Source organism: Pempheris klunzingeri, chromosome 13, assembly GCF_042242105.1.
Source record: "Pempheris klunzingeri isolate RE-2024b chromosome 13, fPemKlu1.hap1, whole genome shotgun sequence".
In the NCBI taxonomy this organism is placed as follows: Eukaryota; Metazoa; Chordata; class Actinopteri; order Acropomatiformes; family Pempheridae; genus Pempheris; species Pempheris klunzingeri.
In genome coordinates, this window is record NC_092024.1 from 13,566,852 (window position 1) to 13,586,029 (window position 19,178).

The window sequence follows — 19,178 nt, forward strand, 5'->3', positions numbered from 1 at the left end:
TTAAAAGTATGAAATGTTGTTAAATAGTTCATACTCCATTGTCTTTTTACCTTCTTTTCAGACTTTTCTAACTCTAGTCTCCAGACCTGTTCTGTAACTTTTCACCTTTCCACTCTTCTTTCACTCCCTCTTTCTCCTCCTCATTCAGGGTTCCTCCCTCTTAGATTTCCTCCGGTCTCCCACTTCTTTACTCTGAGAAAACCTTCCTTGGTGGATAAGGCTGGATAAAGTCAGCTTGAGGTATAATAGAGAGGAGTTAGAAAACAGGCGAAGTGGAAAAAAAATAAAGAGAAGGGAAGAATGAAACACTCAGGCTTTCTCACAAAAGTGTGTTGAGAAGTACAGAATGCACAACTTTCAACCACAACCCTGCCAGTAACAGCAACCAAAAATCCAACTCAAACTGTTTTTTTTGTCTTGAGGTTTCTTAATCACTGATGTAGCTTATTTGCTTTCATCACCAATGCATCAACATGCACTCAAACACCAAGAAGATGTGGATGTTGGTTTAATAGTGATAGCCAGAATGTGTTATATGAAGAGGGAATTTGGGACTATTAGTCTTAGTTTCCACAGTTTGATACATGTTATGATAAAATCATCACCTGGATGTGATGTATGAATCTTTTCTTTAGCAGCATGAAGATGCTTTAGGTATTTGTAAAGCAACATTGTTTAATCATTTATTAAGTCTGCCATTTTTTTTTGGTATGTCCTAAATGCATTGTTGCTTTTGTTTGATTGTAAGCTTGTGTTTGTCACTGCAAGCAGATGTCTTATGGAAAATTTGTTTCTTTTGAATATGTTTCCCCTCATTTGTTTTCTATCATGTCGAGCTGTATTGTTAAACATCTACAGGCCACCTAAATATTGTGCAAACTGACTCTCTCCAATCAGTCCTATTTTTTCTTTGAGATCATTAACTCTGTCCACAAAATGTTCTATCAAATTTAGAATATAATTGAAAACACCAGTGAATTATTTTTTCAGGCTGTGACACCAACCTCTGCTTGAATGTCAGTTAATGATTTTGTCGATAATTTCAGTTCTAAAATGATTAATATAAACTGATATAATTTAATATTGAGAAATGTGAAACAGTCCTTCTTGGCTGACATAATTGGCAAAGACAGTAATAATGCAGTTACTTGCTACTGTTGACAGGCTGGCAAACCCTCCTGTGTCAGTGGCCCTGAACCTTTATCCACTAAATCATGCAATGAATCTGCCATACAAAATTCAGAAAATTAGAAAAGATGTCAGTTCCTCCATATCAGGTATAGAATCATGACACAGTTTAATCCTATCAACCATATAACCTTGGAGGAAATTGCGTAACATGCTGCCTTGATATTCACTGATAGGGTTCTTCAAGTGTTTTTAACTGCATTGCATCAGACCTTCAAAAAGTCAACACAGGCCCTGAAAACTGCAGTTATTGAGCGGCTCTTAAAGAAGTGAATCCCACTGACTGCTGAACAAATTAACCATCTTCTAAGTAAGATTATTGAAAAGTTGAAAAGTGAAACGTTTTTTTCAGCAGCCTGACAGACAATTGTTATCCATCATAGGGACTATTTTGTGTTGATCTTTAATTACACACCAACAAGTATTACAAATTACATGGCGTTCTCCAAGGCTGCATTCTCAGACCTCTTCAGTTCAAAATCTACATGCTCGCCTGAGCCCAGATCATGAATTATCATGAATTGTCATTGATTATGACATGATTATGCAGAAGAAACACTAATTTACAATGTCACCAGGTGACTATGGTCCAGTAGAGGTGCTGAGTAAGTGCATCAAACATATCAATGGTATAGGGCCAAAATATATTTCTGATCTGCTGCTCTGTTATGAAAAGTCAGAAGTCAAAACTAAACAAAGGCTAAACAGCATTCACTTTGTATGCACCACATATCTGGAGTAAACTCCCAGAAAAGTTTAGGTTTTCATCTGCTCTCAGTTCTTTTAAATCCAGGCTCAAGACTTTTCTGCTAGCCACTTCAAAGCTAAATTTGGAACTTTTGATATCTACACTTCACTGTAGCTGCACCATAATTTTATTCTACCATTTAATCTGTCCTGTTCTATTTTATTGTATTTTAATTTCGTATTTTCCTTGGTTTTAGGCCTTTTAAATCATATCATGTAGGTGTTTTTGTATTGCCTTTTCTTTTATACCTTGCGTTAATGTCTTTATGTCTTGTGTGATGAACTTTGAATTGAATTGAAACTTTGAAAGGTGCCAAACCAATAAATTTTCCTTGCCTTTGTCCTTGCATGACTGTTAACTTTGGTTCCTCTCTTTCCTCACCTGTGACGAGAATGTGTGTCACAACTGCCTCATTTGAAATGTCTGCCTGGGATACCTGCATCAAAAACAAATCATTCAACGTTTCCTTCTGTCTGCTTGAACACACAGACCCAGCTGAACCTGCTGCTGGAAAAGCTTCGCAGTACTGTGAGTAATATGTCATTTATATGTCATTATCTATTTAAATTTTTTGCATCTTTTTTGCTTGCCTGTTCAGAATCAATATCATTAAATCACTCTTTACAATATACAGGATGTACTGGAATTAGCTAACATGTTACATCACTACTTCATGTTGTCATTTAGATGCCAATTATAAAGATGGCCTGATAAATGTTTGTGTGCGTAGGGCTCAAGTTTCATCCGCTGTGTAAAACCCAACCTGAAGATGGTCAGCCATCAGTTTGAAGGAGCTCTGATTCTCTCACAGCTACAGTGCTCAGGTAGGACCAAAGACAGTATGCACAAGATGTTTTGTTGCTACTGTCACAATTTATCATTTTTAGAATGAGCAAATATACTAAGAATACCTTCACCCAATGTAGCTCCACTGTTAGTGGTGCACTTTAAGCAGGTTGAACCGACCAGTGGTCTCACACACTGTTTTCACTGAATGCAAGTGATGGTCGACGATGCTGAAACATCTTTTGTATTTATAGTGTAAGCTTGTCCTTGTTTGGCATACTGTCCTGTACACTGCTATGACTTTCCTCTACACATAAAATAACTTTGATGTTTTCGTTAATGTTGCACCTGCACTTGCAGCACGGGTTATGATGGAAATGGAAGTCTGTTATTTGCACCATGTTTGTTTAAAAAGCATAGAAATGTGTATTTTTACGCTGATGCTCACTGCTAATTGATGCAGAAGGTAATATGATCCTGCAACAGTCTTTGTGATTACATTAACAATGTTCTTTTACACGGTGTACTGTTGGTGTTATTTTGCCCTTCTCCAGTAGATATGGAACTATTTTCTAACTTGCATGCACACACAAACACAAACATTAGGCATCCATAGAGGTTCTTATTTGGGATGAAACAGAATAGTGTATGCTGAAGTGTATACTGAACAGACTTAATAACCCTTTGATAGGCTGTCAGTAGTGCACATATTCCTGAGGCAAATCTGTTTCTTATTAATAGCCCCTTATACAGTTTGTCAATGCCTTTTGTTTGTCCTTTTCTCTTGATTAGGAATGGTCTCTGTGTTGGACCTGATGCAGGGGGGCTTCCCCTCCAGAGCCCCCTTCCATGAGCTCTACAACATGTATAAAGAGTTTATGCCGGCAAAACTCACACGCCTGAATCCACGTCTCTTCTGCAAGGTGAGACTACATAGCTTGAACAGTTTATCCTTCCCTGGTGGCACACAAAGTGTACTGTTTGGTTTCCGTTCTTATCACATTTGTAGTGTTGCTGTGCCACTGAATGTGAATTTGTTCCTCTGTAGGCTTTGTTCAAAGCTCTGGGACTGAATGACAATGACTTCAAGTTTGGATTGACCAGAGTCTTCTTCCGGCCTGGGAAGGTAAGTAGAGGTCACAGACTTGATTACTTATGAGTGTTGCAGGTGATAATGTGGAACTGCAGTGATCCTAGCTTAATTTGTGTTTTTGTCTGCGTGTGCATCAGTTTGCTGAGTTTGACCAGATCATGAAGTCTGATCCAGATCACCTGGCAGAGCTACTGAAGAAAGTCAACGCATGGTTGCTTTGCAGCCGCTGGAAGAAGGTCCAGTGGTGTACCCTGTCAGTCATCAAACGTAAGTTGAATCCACTGATCAGCAGAGCTGATAGGCATGATTCAGATTCAGTCCTTTCGTATGGAGAGGTGATGTTAGTGATAACACCATTTCTGAAAAAAGTCTCATCACATTAGACTACTACATAAAAAAACTGCAAATGAATCATAAATTAGATAGCTGAAGAAAGGCCAACAGTACAGCTTATTTTTGTTACTTAAGCTTTTTCACTTTCCAGTGGATGACTATAAAATGCTTTGCCGTTTCCTTAATCATATTTCACACTTTTCCATTCATTCTGAATATTGAAAGCAGCAGCCTCTAGCAATATGGAGTAGTACTCTAAAAGCAGTTCCTTCAGCCATTACACTGTGTGGCAATTTATTGATTTCCAGTACATAACAAAGTGCAGACTGACTTCTGCTTATTTGTGTAAAAGCATCAAATGAAATTGCTTTAGAGCTGTAACAGAACACTGACTCAGAATGACCAAGCACTTCTTGCATGAGTGACCAGAGAAGCTTATGTCCCTTGTCCTGGTCATTTGTTTCCTTCACTATTATCGCAATTTGCATTTGTGTGTGAGAATGAGAGCAAGAGCTGTTTTTGTGCTTTCCGGATCAATAGCACCCATTACAGCAGTTTATAATTGGTGCTATGGGTGTTGTATTATTAACTGTATCACAATTTCAGTTTTAACTTTTCAGGTACATTTTCTCTGATATTTATTTACTTTAATTTGAAAATAAAAGTTTTATAGTTCTATATTATTTTATTTAATCTAAAGAGGGAATTCCTGAACTATTTCTATGGAATACTCTTGGTGTTTTGCAGGTAAGCAAAACACCAAAGAAAGAAAAAAGAAAAAAGAAGTATGTAACCTTGTGTGACCTTCAATTATTCCATATCAGGAAATTGTGAAGATGCATATGTGTGTCTCCTTTTTTAGGCATTTTTATGCCTTCATCAGAGAGATGAACTTTGGTAGAGAGATGACAGGAAACGAGGAGAGGAAGTGAAGGGGAACGACAATGGTCAACACCATAATCCCTGGGCCATCACTATAAGTATTTTTATAGGTCTTTTATACGTGTTTGTTTTCTCACACCATCTTCAACAGTGCGGAACAAGATGAGCTACAGAGCTTTGGCCTGCATTAAGATTCAGAAGACTGTCCGCATGTGGTTGTGTAAGAGGAAGCATAAGCCACGGTGAGTCTCCTCCTGGTTCTTGTATCCAACACACACATTGACTCACACACATGTATAATTTTTACTATCTTTCTATTCGTCTGTGCCTTTTTCTTCTTTACACTATTTCTTTTTCTTTCTCTTTCTGCCCATACTCTCTGTGTGTTATCTATTTAACCGGATTCACGCTTGGTGGGTTTTGATGGCTTTCCCACGTTGTGCATTTAGGAGTTCAAATCAATCTAGAAAGTCATCTGTGGAGAAATGATGTCTCAATGTACTGCTTTGGGAAATACAGCAAGTCTCGCTGTACTGGATTGCATTTTGAAAAATTGCTCTGGTGAAAGCAGCCATCCAGATGATGGGTTTTCAGATAGTGTTTTAAAATCAGATTTTGACTGTGACCAGCAGTGTGTGTGTGTGTGTGTGAATGCATCAGGAAATGTTTTATACCAGCATGCACACATGTTGCTCACATGTAACAGTAATCTGTTAATCTGTTTATCTGTTTTAGTGGAAAATAAAAATGGAAAACGTTACCCATGGTGGGTTTGAAATGTATGAAATTTCTGCAAAGGTCATAGTGAAACATGAGTGTAATGTGATGTATTTCAGAGTTAAACAGAGTTAAATCGTTGTGATACAGAACTGTTAGGGACTGTTGGCCTCCACCCTTTTATTTCCTTGTGTCTTAAACCATTGGCTCAATTGTAGTTAATCACTTCTTTTATACATACATACCTCTTTTAAGTAGTGGCCATTTATATTAAGCACTACATATGCTATAGTTTGTTTATGACCTATTCATGTGTATGTTTGCATTTTTCACTTCTCTGATAGCATCGACGGCATGGTGAAAGTTCGAAACTTGAAGAAACACATGGAACGATTCAACGAGGTGGTGAACGGCCTGAAGGAGGGCAAGCAGGAGATGGCCAGACAGGTTCAGGAACTGGCCGCCTCCATTGACGCTCTGTTTACAAAGATAAAGGTGAGTCTATGGTAGGTCTTTTTTGTGGCGTGGAGCAAGTGTGAAGGTGTTACCACTTCCATCACCGATGCTGTTTATTGATAGCTTATATGATCTACGTGGAATTATTCCTTCAACGGGTCTTTTAGTAGCCCTGACTGCGTTCATCTCTCTTATATAACCCAAGGATTATTGCTCTGGTGAATTTAAAGCTGCTCATGATTTTTTTCAGGTGCTTTGAGTGTGATATAGTGGGAGCAATAGGGTGTACATGAAACATTTTTCTGTTTTCCTTTATGCGTTTGTCAAGGGAAGGTTTTTCAGAGCACATAACCATGCTTTAAGCATGACTGCCTCAGATTTGTATGGTTCTACACCTGTCGTTCCCCTGCACAAGCAGTCTTCTCTATGCCCTTTCCTAAGTGTGCTGTGCCCTTTTCTCATTCTTTCTGTCAGAATCAATAGTTTCAATCACTTCAGGATAAAAAGAAGAGCTAGGTGAAGAAGAAATCCTGTCCTTTCCAATAATATAATTTAGTGAGGCTGTTACTTATCAAACTTGATTAGTGAAATCCCAGCTCTCCCTGTGCAATAAGCATCCGTGTTATTGGACCCTGTAGTTACAACAAATCATCAAAAGCACATCCACACGCTATCCAAACATCTCAGCACTGAATAACACGATTGTGTCGATTTTGTTCAAATTGTGTAGTTACCTGTATGCAGTCAACCGGTATGATTAGAGTGCTCATAGGCTCCTTGAGGTATCCTGATTGACGTTGATGCACCTGTGACACCTGACCCTTTCTACCCCCTCTATCTGAATGTGCCTCTTCTACCTCCCCTGTGTTCCTCTGTTAGCCTATTAGCAGCCCCACTGTTGACACTCATGCCGTTCTGAGTGCTTAGAAATTGCTCCTGGCATGGCATCTCTGAGTGAATAATGCATGACATGCCAATGGCTGTCATTCAGACCTCCATACGTTGGGGACAAGACCTTGTCATCTCCCCTCCCTGTGCCACTGTTAGAGACTCCCCTTTAATGAATCTCACAATACGGTGACCTCTTCTCCGCCCGCTGATTGTCTGACAAGTATAGTGGGGATTTGAGCATTGTGGCTGTGGTGTGCAAGTGACAGGCACAGTGTCAGTCAGTGTCTTCCACATGGGAGGGTTGTGTCATAACAGTGGGGTGTGTGTTGAATTAAGGTATAACACTCTGTGTCACTTACCTGATAGAAAGTTGGCACAGGACAAAATTTTATTCAAACAGATACAGAATCGCATGTTAACCATCCTGAGGGAATGTCATTAGCTTTTATTATTAATTAACACCTTGTAGTAATAGCATTCAAAGCAACACATGGCTTTGAACTCCACTAAGGCTAATTAAAGTGGAAACTTTGTTGATCTTCAACCAGCTTTGTACCATTACAAAATGCAAATGACCAATGTTTAACTTACCTCCATGTTTCCTGCACCCAGACCTAACCACTCAAGTCCACCGCGTCACTTGTGATTGTACTTTTTGTATGCCCATCATAAGAAAACAATTTTAATATCCTAAAGCTGGAATGAGAGGAGAATAGAAGAATCCAGGGCTGCTTAAAAGAGCCAGAGTACAGTATGTAGGAATTGCAGCGTATGGATGAGGAAGAGGCCAAGAGTCAAGCACCACTTGCCAGTGAGGATTGTGATGCAGTGCATTTTGCTTGTGATTTTGTGACCATGACCTGCCACTCTGGTCTTTCTCTTGACTCCCAGGCCACAGTGATGACCTGGAAAGAGATCGACACAGAGTACCAGGGGCTGGTGAAACGCTCAGAGCAGCTGCTCTCCTCAATGCAAAAGAAGAAACAGGAGGAGGAAGAGTTTGAGAGGCTGAAACACATCGAGGAGGAGATGGAGAAAGAGAGGAAGAGGAGGGAGAAGGAAGAGCAACGACGTAAACAGGAGGAAGATGACAGAAGATTGTAAGTGGACTGTAAGACTGTAAGGGAATATTATGAGCAGAATTGTTAGTAAATGCAATGATACATACTTATATATCTATATCTAGTATCTAGTATCTAGTAAGTATAAACTGCCAGTATAATTGTCAGTCTTAATAAAGATTTCTTTTTTCAACCATTTTAGAAAAGCTGAGATGGAGCTGAAGAGGAAGCAGGACGAGGAGGACAGAAAAAAGAGAGAGGAGGAAGAGAAAATAATGCAGGTTTGGTTTGGACCACTTTTAAATCTTTCCATAGTCTACTGTTGTACTGTTGTTCAGTCTCGTCAAAGCTTCAGATTCACCCTTAATGAGGTGAATGACCCCTACAATACACCCCTGCAGTGTTCATACCCTGTCATTACAATCACATTTCAGCGGTTTCCTAGATTTAGTCCTAAACTTAGATTGACCTGGACCTTCAGTTTCTTCAGTCTAATCTTCAATATTGTTTTTGGAAAACCTGAACCCTGCCACTGAGTTATTACCGTTTCTCCCCCCTATTTCCAGGTTAAACATAAAACAAGCTGAGTGATAGAGATTGGGTTTCAAAAGCATTTCACCAGAAAAGTTCCAAATCAGTTCCAAAAAGTGTTTTGTAGTGTGTGTGTTTTTAGCGAAAGGGAATACCACAGCCACTATTTTCTGTTTTCTCTGGTCATGTAGCACCAAGTTCAGAAATATTTGCACCTGTCTATTGAGTAGACATACCACCCTTCCAGCATGTAAATCAACAGAAAATGAATCTGCAACAAAAGAGAACAAACACAGCAAGTGGGGAGAGTGGAGCATTAAACATCTGAGACTTCAGAATAATTTGTCAAAAAGCATTGCATTTTGGAGCTACAATACAATACAGTGCGTTGTTGGAAAATCAATCTCAGAAGTCAAACAATGAGCAAACACGGACTGAATGTTTTCCCTGAAGCCAAAGGTCAATTCAATATCAACACTGTCTGTGCTTTGAGAATTTTAGACTTGTCTCAAATTTGTGTCTTGTGTATAATATTTTAAATGGTTTGGCTCCTCCAGCGCTTATCGTTTTTTTTTTTTTGAGTATTCTGTAAAATCCCCCATAAAAGTAAAGAGATTGTAGCGTACCCTTTTGTTGCACTGCCTTTGAGCAGTCAGCGTGCTCTGTGAAAGCCACCAGACAACATAAAGAGTTGTAGTTCTATCAGTAGCTTTAGTGTCAAATAGAAAAATCTCCTAAAACTAATGTCCTAATAATCCTTGCTTTAAATTTGTCTAACATACTCATGATGTGGACAGTGTGTGTGTATGTGTGTGTGTGTGTGTGTGAGAGAGACGTAGTATTGTGTGTAATTTATATTATGTGTTTAGTGTGTTTAGTGCTGTTCTGTTACTGTGTGGATGTTGCACTTGTGACCTGCCAATAGACTGCAGATGAAAATAAGCCTCAGGCTAGCTCTGGTACAATTCAAATCTAAAGGTAACATTTCTGTTTAATATTGTACAAACAAAATAAATGAATGAATATAAAATAAGCATTTAAACACACCAAGAACATTTTGAAAACAGTCCCTACTTCCAACAGCATACCATTAACTTACCTAAAGTAAACTTCATATCATTTCAGGGTGATTTTCATACAATATAACATTTTCTCTCATTGCCAGACTCTGTCTGCTCTCCGCTCTGAGTGAAACATTTGGTAGCTCCTTGGTTTCCCATGGCAACAGCTGGGTCATGACATTGGTCAGATTCCCAGAGGGCTGCCCACAGGGTCGTGATTGATGATTCAACTTCCTGCCGAGTTTCTCCTAACTACACTACTTTATCCCTCTATGTGCTCTGCTGTGTTTTATTATTATGCCTTTTACTCTCATCTACACTTTGTCACCTTCATCCATCTCTGCCTCACTCAGCCACATTTAATTTGTCACTCTGTTTCATTGCTTTTTCTGTCCTCATATTCGTCCATCCTCACCTTTCCTAACCATCCACTCATCCATCTGTTACATGTATTTCGCACCTTCTGTACATCTAAAGCCCTTTTTTAATTCACCAAAGGCCAGTTGGACATTTGCATGCTGTCATTTTTTTTTCTTTCTAGTAGCAAGACAGTTGACACCAGGCTGTCATAAGCCACATATCTCAGGAGACTCTTAAAAGTTTGTTTATCCGCAGCTCTAAAGCAGAAAGCTGTAGCAGTAAACTTTGAAAGGGTGTCTGCTGTGACTTGGAGTGCACTTTACTGTTTTCTTTGCTATTTCCTGCTGTGTCAAAGGTCAGACTAGCACTGAATCTTGTCCCTTCAAACAATGTACCATGGTGTCTTTCAACCTATTTATTGCACACCATTCGGTCTCCAACTCTGCAGTATTTATTTTTTTAAAGGGGAACACCACTCAATTGAAGACTTCCAATGTGTTATCCCCATCATTCACTGTTGTGTAATGTCAATATTAATAACTTCTGCAGCTTCTAGACCTGTTTTTATGTTTTTTTTATTCTAGGATCCTTGTGTGAAATATGAGTAAATTCAGTTTTTTAGAAAAGTTAGTCAGATTCTCTGGGAGAGTGCCAAGGGGAGATTTGGGAGTTTAGCACAAAATACCTGTTTCAGAAGTAGCAAATCTGTGTAACAAAGCTGTTTTGAGCATAATACATGGATGTCTCAAAAGCCTGATTGCACTAGCTATAAAGCAGCTCAGCACTCATACCAAAGCCATCACAGTTTTGAGCTTTGGTTCTCATGCTTCACCCTGGCCATGTATCACAGCTGCTGATTGAACCAACCCACATTATGAATAATATATTCTTAACTGCAGAGGCATTCATATTTAAAGCTCCTCAGAGAAAAGTGTCCATTGTGGACATCATTAGCGACTTTCTGTAAGGAGATAGGAGATGAATATACAGTGGATGGATATGTGGATAGATTTATTTAATTCATATATTTGCCCTAGGTGCCTATTGACTGCCAGTTATAGTGAAGCTATTAACACGTCCGTTTCTTGTTTGAATTTGGGTCAAACCTTTGTAAAATGTTGTGTCTAGACAAATGACCAGTAAATCTTTATTAGCAGCTCTATAACCTGGATGAAAAGGTCTGATCAGGCTTGGCTACACAGTAGAGCACTAATTGGTCAAGATTAGTTTTTAGACAGGATCTAGGTTTATGTAAATTGTATAAAGTCACATCAAAAGTGGATGCCCTCTGTGTGTGTGTGGTGTGTATGTTTACAGGCCGAGTTGGAGATTCAGCTGGCTCTGGAGCGTGAGGAGCAGGCACAGCACGCCACCATACTGGAGCAGGAGAGAAGAGACAGGGAGTTAGCCATGAGAATCGCTCAGAGTGAGGCTGAGCTCATCACGGAGGAGGGGCAGACGGAGGCAGGCCTGCGCAGGTAGCGTATATGTGAACGCAACACACACCCTTTATGTATACTACATATGTGCAGTACACAGCGCACAATAAACAGTATAAAGAAAATGTCATTCTGGCCTCAGTATGTGTGCGTAACTGCATTTTTTCTGTTGCTCTGTGTTCTCCTAGTGATGAGTCTTTTTCAGATCTTCCTATCTCTTCATCCTCAGCCAGAGCCATGTAAGATATCGGCACAGGTTTCTATTACCGCCCATGTCCAAGTGTACCTTACACCAACAATAATCACTCACTCACTACCTTCGCTGTCTGTCTTAATATCTGTCGTAGTTCTAAATGCCTTTAAAATAGATGCAGTATTATAGCAGCAATGCAAAGCCTACATCGAAAACTGTTTAATGTAAGAAATCACCAGTCAAATTTATTTTATGTGGCATGAATCATAATAGAGGATAATTATATGTGGTCATTGGTTACTCAGAAATGAAGATGGCACGCCAAATCATATATGAGAGGGGGATCAGTATGTGATCTTAATTGGCTCTGCATCAGTCTGCAGTGGTTAAAGCCTGTCTGTAGCACAAGCTCATGAGTTTGACTGTCTGTCTGCATCCCCTTAGTCATACTTTGAGATTTAATGTTAGGTGCTCATGTACTCCAGATTAATGTGTAGTTTATAACTGTCTGACAATTACATTTGTTATAACACTTAACTCTCTCACTCTACTGTACCTCTAGCTTAAATCTCATTAATGACATCAGTGGTTCTTAATCACTAGCTGTTTAGAGTTGTAGCAAAATATTTCTTCCCTGAACTCAAAAAATATTCAAATTTGTCTTAACACTGTGATAGAATATGTAATGTACAGTATTTATAATGGTACAAAATTGCATTATATTTATTGACAAATGTTTACATGCTGTACTGTGTGTAAGACAAGGTGTCCTGATTGAGACATAAATAGACAAAGAAATCTGACAAGGAGGACCAAAAGAATGCCTCATTATCGTGTTTGCTGTGTTCAAAACTTTTAACATTTTTAAACATTGGGAGTCAGTTAAACCCAGAGGTTTCCCAACCATTTTGGCTTGCTCACTTGTGACCAATCGTCGCATTTTACATAGCCTTAGGACCTTCATGTGGACAACTGTGAGCTCTTCAACCAAAAAGTGATTTTTCCTTCCCAAATTGTTTTATTTAAATGACTTTTAAAGCATTTCACAAGAGTGAAGCAAAAATTAGCACACAGAAAAAAAACACAATTATAATTTATCCATCATCTGTTAACAATCATTTGTTGAGTTTTTGACCCCGAGGTTAGAATACACCTGTTTAACTTGTGATTCGGGTGAAGCCATTGCTTCAGGAGAGTTAAAAAGTCACATACAGGAACACAATGCGTAGTACTGTTATCATGGTTGCCTACAGTTTAAGGTACTTTGTGTGTGTTTGAAATCGCCCACTTGTTCACTCACTCACTGTTCGCTTTAGACTCTAAGCAGTCTGCTCTATAGAGAGCAGTAAATTGAGACGCAAACATAATGTAGTGAATGGGGAGTGATTTTGAACACAGACTGGAACATGCCTGACAGGTCTCATAAACACAGTATAACAAAGCTACCCACTTCATTCTCCCTTGTCTGAATTTGAACTCTAAACACAGAGTGGGGTTATGGAAATTCACTCCACTTTGTAAAGTCAGGAGAAATTCTCTTAAAGCCTGTGTGGGCCTCATTTGGAAGACTGAGAGGTATAAGAATTTCATTTGATCCTATAGTCCGTAATCTTGTCAGTGTTGGCTCAGGCATCCAGGGGTCACGTTGCATGTCTGCTGCGCACCCTTTGAGTCAGCTGGCCCCTGGAAACCAAAAGCAGATCTGTTGCAAGAGAGAAGCTCCAAGGTCGCATGTGTTACATGTGCACATCACTGAGCTAAGAGCATGCATGCAGCACAAGTATATACACTGGCTGGCATTGCTGGCATAGCAGCTAGAGGACCACCTCCTTCTTTCTACAGCCACTCATTTCCTGTTCACCTACTGCCAAAAGCAAGGCCCTGGCCATTGCTTCACTTCCACTTCCACAGCAAAAGTAAAGCCTGTGGTTCATCACTGTCACTCACTGGCACATGTTTCAGCTGGAATGATGATGATCCTGAATCAGTTTCATCTTTCCAGTCAGTATGAATTATAAATGGTAATGTTAAGCTGGCTAATGATTCGTAGATCAGTAATCCTCTACTCTGAGACATTAGCAGCCACGCCAACTGTAAATAGAGGAGTTAAATCCTTCGTATTATTGAATTAGCAGCCTCAGCTCAGCAGGGAAGCTGGAGACGAGGCTGACATGAGCTCAGACTTCCTGCAGCAGTCATTTAAGTAGCTGAAACTGCACCACCCATGTGATTAATATGTTGCAGTGTCATTTCACCTTTATTTTTCAGTAATTTCTCATTCCTGTCAAAAGGGGCCTGGGAAAATAACACTCAAAATGCCAGGAGAGGTAAGCTGGCATCTGGCACGCTGTAACATTAGAGGAGCTTTGCATCATTTTAAGTGGAGTTGAAACAGTAGGCTGCAAGGGAGTGGACAAGCGCTGCTCTTCAGCTCCCCTGCTGACCGGCCTCTAATGTGAATTTAATCGGCTGAGACAATGAGGAGGGCTTGAAAGAAGTGAGGCATCTGTTTTCATTTCTCGCTAAGGGCGGATTACTTAATAAATCCTATTTTTTCCTTTTGACATTCATGCATTTTGTCAGCCAATGAAATTCTTTCATTCTCCTGCTCTTTTGGAAATTGACACGTTGCTGATTGTGAAACTTGAATCATATGATGTGTTGAAGAATGAGAAATCTCTAGCCCTTTGTGTATGCTACTCCCACCTTGTCACCTGCCTGCACAGTCACCTTCATTTCCTTTTTTCTCTCTCACACATATGCCCACATTCATCTGTTCCTTCCTCCAGGGGACCTCAGGTGCAGGCGACCAAAGCTGCTGCCGGTGTGAAAAAGTATGACCTCAGCAAGTGGAAGTATGCTGAGCTGCGAGATGTCATCAACACTTCCTGTGGTGAGAAATCCCAAACACACCCAACTTCAGCATGATGATCATCAACTAAACCAACCTTTGCAAACAGATCAGGCGGTCGAGCTCGTCTTGAAACGCATGATACAACTGTTTTCCCTCCTTCACTCCAGATTTATATACAGTTTTCAGCTCTCACATTAGATGATTCAGCAGCAGCTCATGTTTTAGCACGTCTGCTATCCTAAAACATGTGGCACCATATCCGTACACCCAAATTTTTCATCTGCACTCCGGGTCATTTTCCTCTCCGTGATTTTTTTGAGTAGCAACGTGACTGTACAGCTGCAGTCTCAGCTTTTTAAGAGTGTGGACACAAGATATCTTGCCTGAAAAGTCAAAAGAACGATCTGAGGATGTTCCCACAGCTGCTATGGCTCATCATCATGCGTTTTAGTGGCACAGAGAGGAAATTATCACCATTATGGAGGATGGCAGACTTCTGCCCTTCCTAGTCATTCCCAGCCAACCCTCTCCTCAGTCAGCATGAAAAGCAGATGCATTTCTACTGGCACACTTGTCGATGCTTCTGTAATTGCCACTGTATACAGTACTGAGATCAGTGTTAGGGACTCTGATATCCCCTGTGGGATTCCAAGGACATCTGGCTAATTCGTGGAACCCATTTGCTTTGGTGGTACTGGTGGTGTTTAGGTTTGCAAAATTCTGGGAACATTCAAGGTGGAATTAGGGGAATTTACAGGAAATAAATAAAAAATAAAACAGAAATAAAATGGAAATATAAGGGATATTGGCTGCTGTATCTACAATGTCAACATCTCTGCACCGACTCATTTAACATTATATTGAACCTTTATTGAACAATAACAAAGAAACTTTTTCTATGCCCCCACCTCCATAAATAAAAAGCTAATAAAAAGCACTAATGCAATGCCAAGCCCTTTGTTCATGAACAGAACGTTCTTTGAAGACAAAAAATCATGAATTTGTCAAATACATGTGTTTGCTAGTAGCAAAATATCTAATCAGAAAGGTACTTTGAAAATTTGAGCCAATAATATGGGCTGTGTGTAAACCGACGTTTAAAAAAAAACTAATTTCTAAAAGAAATGTTTTACAGTAAAGAGTCAATAGAAATAGATAAACTCTTCAGTTAACATACTTAATCAAGCTACATCCCACATGGATACAGCTAGCTTACAAAAACTAGTAGAAGGTGTTAACAAGTTAGAAATTGTGTACTTGAGGCTACAGTCTGCTTGTTTACTGAAACCTCATAAAAGAATATAAAACATTTTCAGTCTAGTAATAGAATCCAAACTTGGAAAGCATGCAGTCCTTTAGCCCAGACAGTGCCGTCATGTTGGCACTAATGTTTGCCGCACATGTGATAAGTGCCATTGTCACTTTAATGGCACTGCATCCACTTGACCTTGAAGTTTTGTTTAGTTTAAAGTTTCTATTTTGTTTTGTATTCCATTCTTATTTTAGTATATATATATATATAGTGCTTATTATTTATTACTTTTACTTTATTTACTTGTTCTATTACTTTCTTGTTTTCCCTCCGGGGATCAATGAAAGTTTATCTTATTTTATTTTTAAGAGACAAAACATTTCTTTTGATACATATGGAATTATTCACTTCAAGCTCATAATATCACATTTTACTTGTCCAAAATTGTAATACAACGTATGGACGTCATATGTAGGACATACAGTAAGTGCAGAGAACAGATGTGGTTCACAGGAATGTTTTCAAAACACATTGATGAAATAGGCAGGGTTTTTTTTTTTAAATCATTTATTTGAGTGCTCAGTGTTGTCATGTTATGTGGACAGACATCGAGCTGCTGGCAGCCTGCAGAGAGGAGTTCCACCGTCGTCTGAAGGTCTATCACGCATGGAAGTCCAAGAACAAGAAGCGTATCGATGACGGAAGTGATCAGAGGGCTCCTAAGTGTGTCACCGATTATGGTTAGTAGACACATTGATTCCTGTACTTTTTCCTTTTTCTCTAAACTACTGTCATTTAATGCTTCACCTGTGGATGTGCACGAATCTGTACATTCTCAAACACATCACATAAACATACTATACATTTCACACATGCACACCTCAACCCATGCACATTAGGTTACAGGTGACAAGTGTTTAGTTTCTCCACGTTCGCTCTTCGCTGTCATGGGCATGAATTAACGACCTGCACACAAATAACCTGTCTGTGTTTCCTAACATTCAATTAGAAACGGCGGGGCCTAAAAATGCAGCCGCTTTCTGTCTGGCTCTGTCAGAAATACCATATTTGTTCTAATTAGCAAATAACTGCCAGCCATGCCTTGTCAGGTTCAGTAGCTGCTTGTATGACAGCTCGCTGCTTTGCTCATTTCATTCTCAACTCAACCAAGCGTGCACGCACAAATTTTATTTAGCTGCATGAAAGCTTACCAGTGCTCTGCATTTTCCTTCATTTCCGTTCCTTTTCATCTTAAAAACAAATATTAAATTTGATGGGAAATGGGAACATTAGATTCACTGTTACTTCTACTTTCACTATATTTACTCGCCTTTCTCTTTTGATATGATAGCTCCTGAAAGCCGTACAGGCTGTGCTTTGTTTGCCTCATATTTGGATCCTGTTCTTGGCCTCTGCTGATGCAGCAGGGGTCTTATCAAGGCCAACTCATAAGAGGCTAAAAGCTGCTTTACCTGGCTTTTCCATGTGATATTTACTTGGGCATTTCCTGGGTCCTCTTTGATCTTGCATATTTTGAAAGCTTTATACTCTCTTTTCTGTGCCACTCAGTGTTCTCCGCTGTGAGCAAAACATGCAAAAACACATAAGACATTTATTTAAGACCAAATGACAGATGCTTTGTTGTGAATGCTTCTAACAGATCTAACAAATTCTGATAATTTCCACGTTTGGTACAAATCAGATTTCTTAATGATGCTCTCTTATGATGATGTCCCACTTCAGCTGAGCAAAACCCAGCTCCTCAGATGACAGCCCAGCATCAGGAGGTGGCCATGAACCGCCAGCAGCGATACTTCCGCATCCCTTTCATCCGACCCGCCGACCAGTACAAAGACCCCCAGAATAAAAAGAAGGGCTGGTGGTACGCCCACTTCGACGGACCGTGGATAGCCAGACAGATGGAGCTTCACCCAGACAAGCGACCTATTGTGTTGGTGGCAGGTGAGTCAGCAGCTTTTTGCTTTTTGTCATATTATAACAAAGAATATGTGGTTCAACCACTCACAACTCTTTTTTTGAAGACAGAGTATGTCCAAAACCCAAAGATATCAGTTAATTTACCCTAAATCAAAGGAAAGCAGCTACATCCTTATATTTAAGATGATGTCAATCAAATAATTGTTTCAGCACCACTGTATGTGCTGCATACTCAGATGCTTGGTGAGTAAATGCTTGACTTGTGATCAAGATGCACAAGTACATGTCCTTTCACTTAACCCCTGTCTTTATTGGTCCACCACTCAGGGAAAGACGACATGGAGATGTGTGAGCTGAGTCTGGAGGAGACGGGTCTGACCAGGAAGAGGGGGGCCGAGATCCTGCCCAGGCAGTTTGAAGAAATCTGGGAACGCTGCGACGGAATTCAGTACCTCAAGACAGCCATTGAGAACAAGCAGGCCCGCCCCACGCACGCTACCGCCATGCTCCAGAGTCTCCTCAAGTGAACCAGAGCGGCGAGATAAGAGCAACACCCTCAAGTTCGGTCCTGAAACATGACACTGACACACAGACCCACAAACATGCACTTCGAGGGCAGCACAGTTGTACCTGCGGCTTGTGGGATGAAAAGAAGTAACCACAGAGAAAGATGCTCCCTATACAATCTCACTGTAGGCAGTCTTTTTAAATGCCTGTACTGTATGTTGTTTATTTTCACTTTTTATATCTTTATTTTGCAGTGTAACACCTAATTGGTGTAGCTTTAGCATTTGTGGTCTTCTCAATTTGTGCTTGAATGGAACGCGAGGCCTTAAATCACTGCACTACACCAGGGAAGTCTTAATTGGTGCGTAGCCTCCGTGGCTATTAACCTTTATGGTCTGCAGTCGAGACAACAAATTAGACTTTAGGAGAAAATACGTAGAGATGCTTTTAATAGCGTGGAACAATCTTTTCTTTCAAGACGCATATTAAGTCTCTAATTACTGTTCGACATCTGCTTCTAATTTGATGAGTAAGAATTAAATTTTTCATCCATATTCATCTTAAAAGGGATGATAAGAAAAAGCTTTTCTTCCTTGGTTTTGCATAAAGTACTGAATGATATTTACATATTTATATAATGTTATGTATTTCATTAGAGGTAAAAAAAGTAAGTGTATTTCAGTGGTCTACCTACTACAAATTTAACACATGACAAATATAAACATTTTCAGCAGCTCCATATAATCAAAGACTGTATTTTTCCTCCATTAACCCCTACAAAGAAGTGCTGGGTGTATTACCACCTCAGAGGTTTTGTCCCTTTATCCGTCCATTCTTTTCATGCTACGCATACAACTGTTAACTGTCCTTGAAGACAAAGTCTTTTTT

General features: G+C 39.7%; 1 protein-coding gene across 2 annotated transcripts in view; it reads left to right on the top strand.

Annotated features, from left to right (window-relative positions):
• Nucleotides 1-18,903, top strand: part of myo6b (myosin VIb) — a 34,280-nt gene extending 15,377 nt beyond the window's left edge. The window contains exons 18-32 of one of the 2 annotated variants that reach the window (XM_070842018.1): nucleotides 2,426-2,464; nucleotides 2,667-2,760; nucleotides 3,515-3,645; nucleotides 3,771-3,848; nucleotides 3,953-4,082; nucleotides 5,182-5,272; nucleotides 6,092-6,242; nucleotides 7,986-8,194; nucleotides 8,358-8,436; nucleotides 11,425-11,585; nucleotides 11,735-11,785; nucleotides 14,529-14,632; nucleotides 16,451-16,585; nucleotides 17,589-17,807; nucleotides 18,111-18,903. In XM_070842018.1, coding sequence (XP_070698119.1) covers nucleotides 2,426-2,464; nucleotides 2,667-2,760; nucleotides 3,515-3,645; nucleotides 3,771-3,848; nucleotides 3,953-4,082; nucleotides 5,182-5,272; nucleotides 6,092-6,242; nucleotides 7,986-8,194; nucleotides 8,358-8,436; nucleotides 11,425-11,585; nucleotides 11,735-11,785; nucleotides 14,529-14,632; nucleotides 16,451-16,585; nucleotides 17,589-17,807; nucleotides 18,111-18,310 — 1,872 coding nt within the window. In that variant the 3' untranslated portion in view covers nucleotides 18,311-18,903. The remainder of the gene's footprint in view (nucleotides 1-2,425; nucleotides 2,465-2,666; nucleotides 2,761-3,514; nucleotides 3,646-3,770; nucleotides 3,849-3,952; nucleotides 4,083-5,181; nucleotides 5,273-6,091; nucleotides 6,243-7,985; nucleotides 8,195-8,357; nucleotides 8,437-11,424; nucleotides 11,586-11,734; nucleotides 11,786-14,528; nucleotides 14,633-16,450; nucleotides 16,586-17,588; nucleotides 17,808-18,110) is intronic. The other variant, XM_070842019.1, reaches the window with a different exon arrangement.
• Nucleotides 18,904-19,178: the final 275 nt, after the last annotated feature.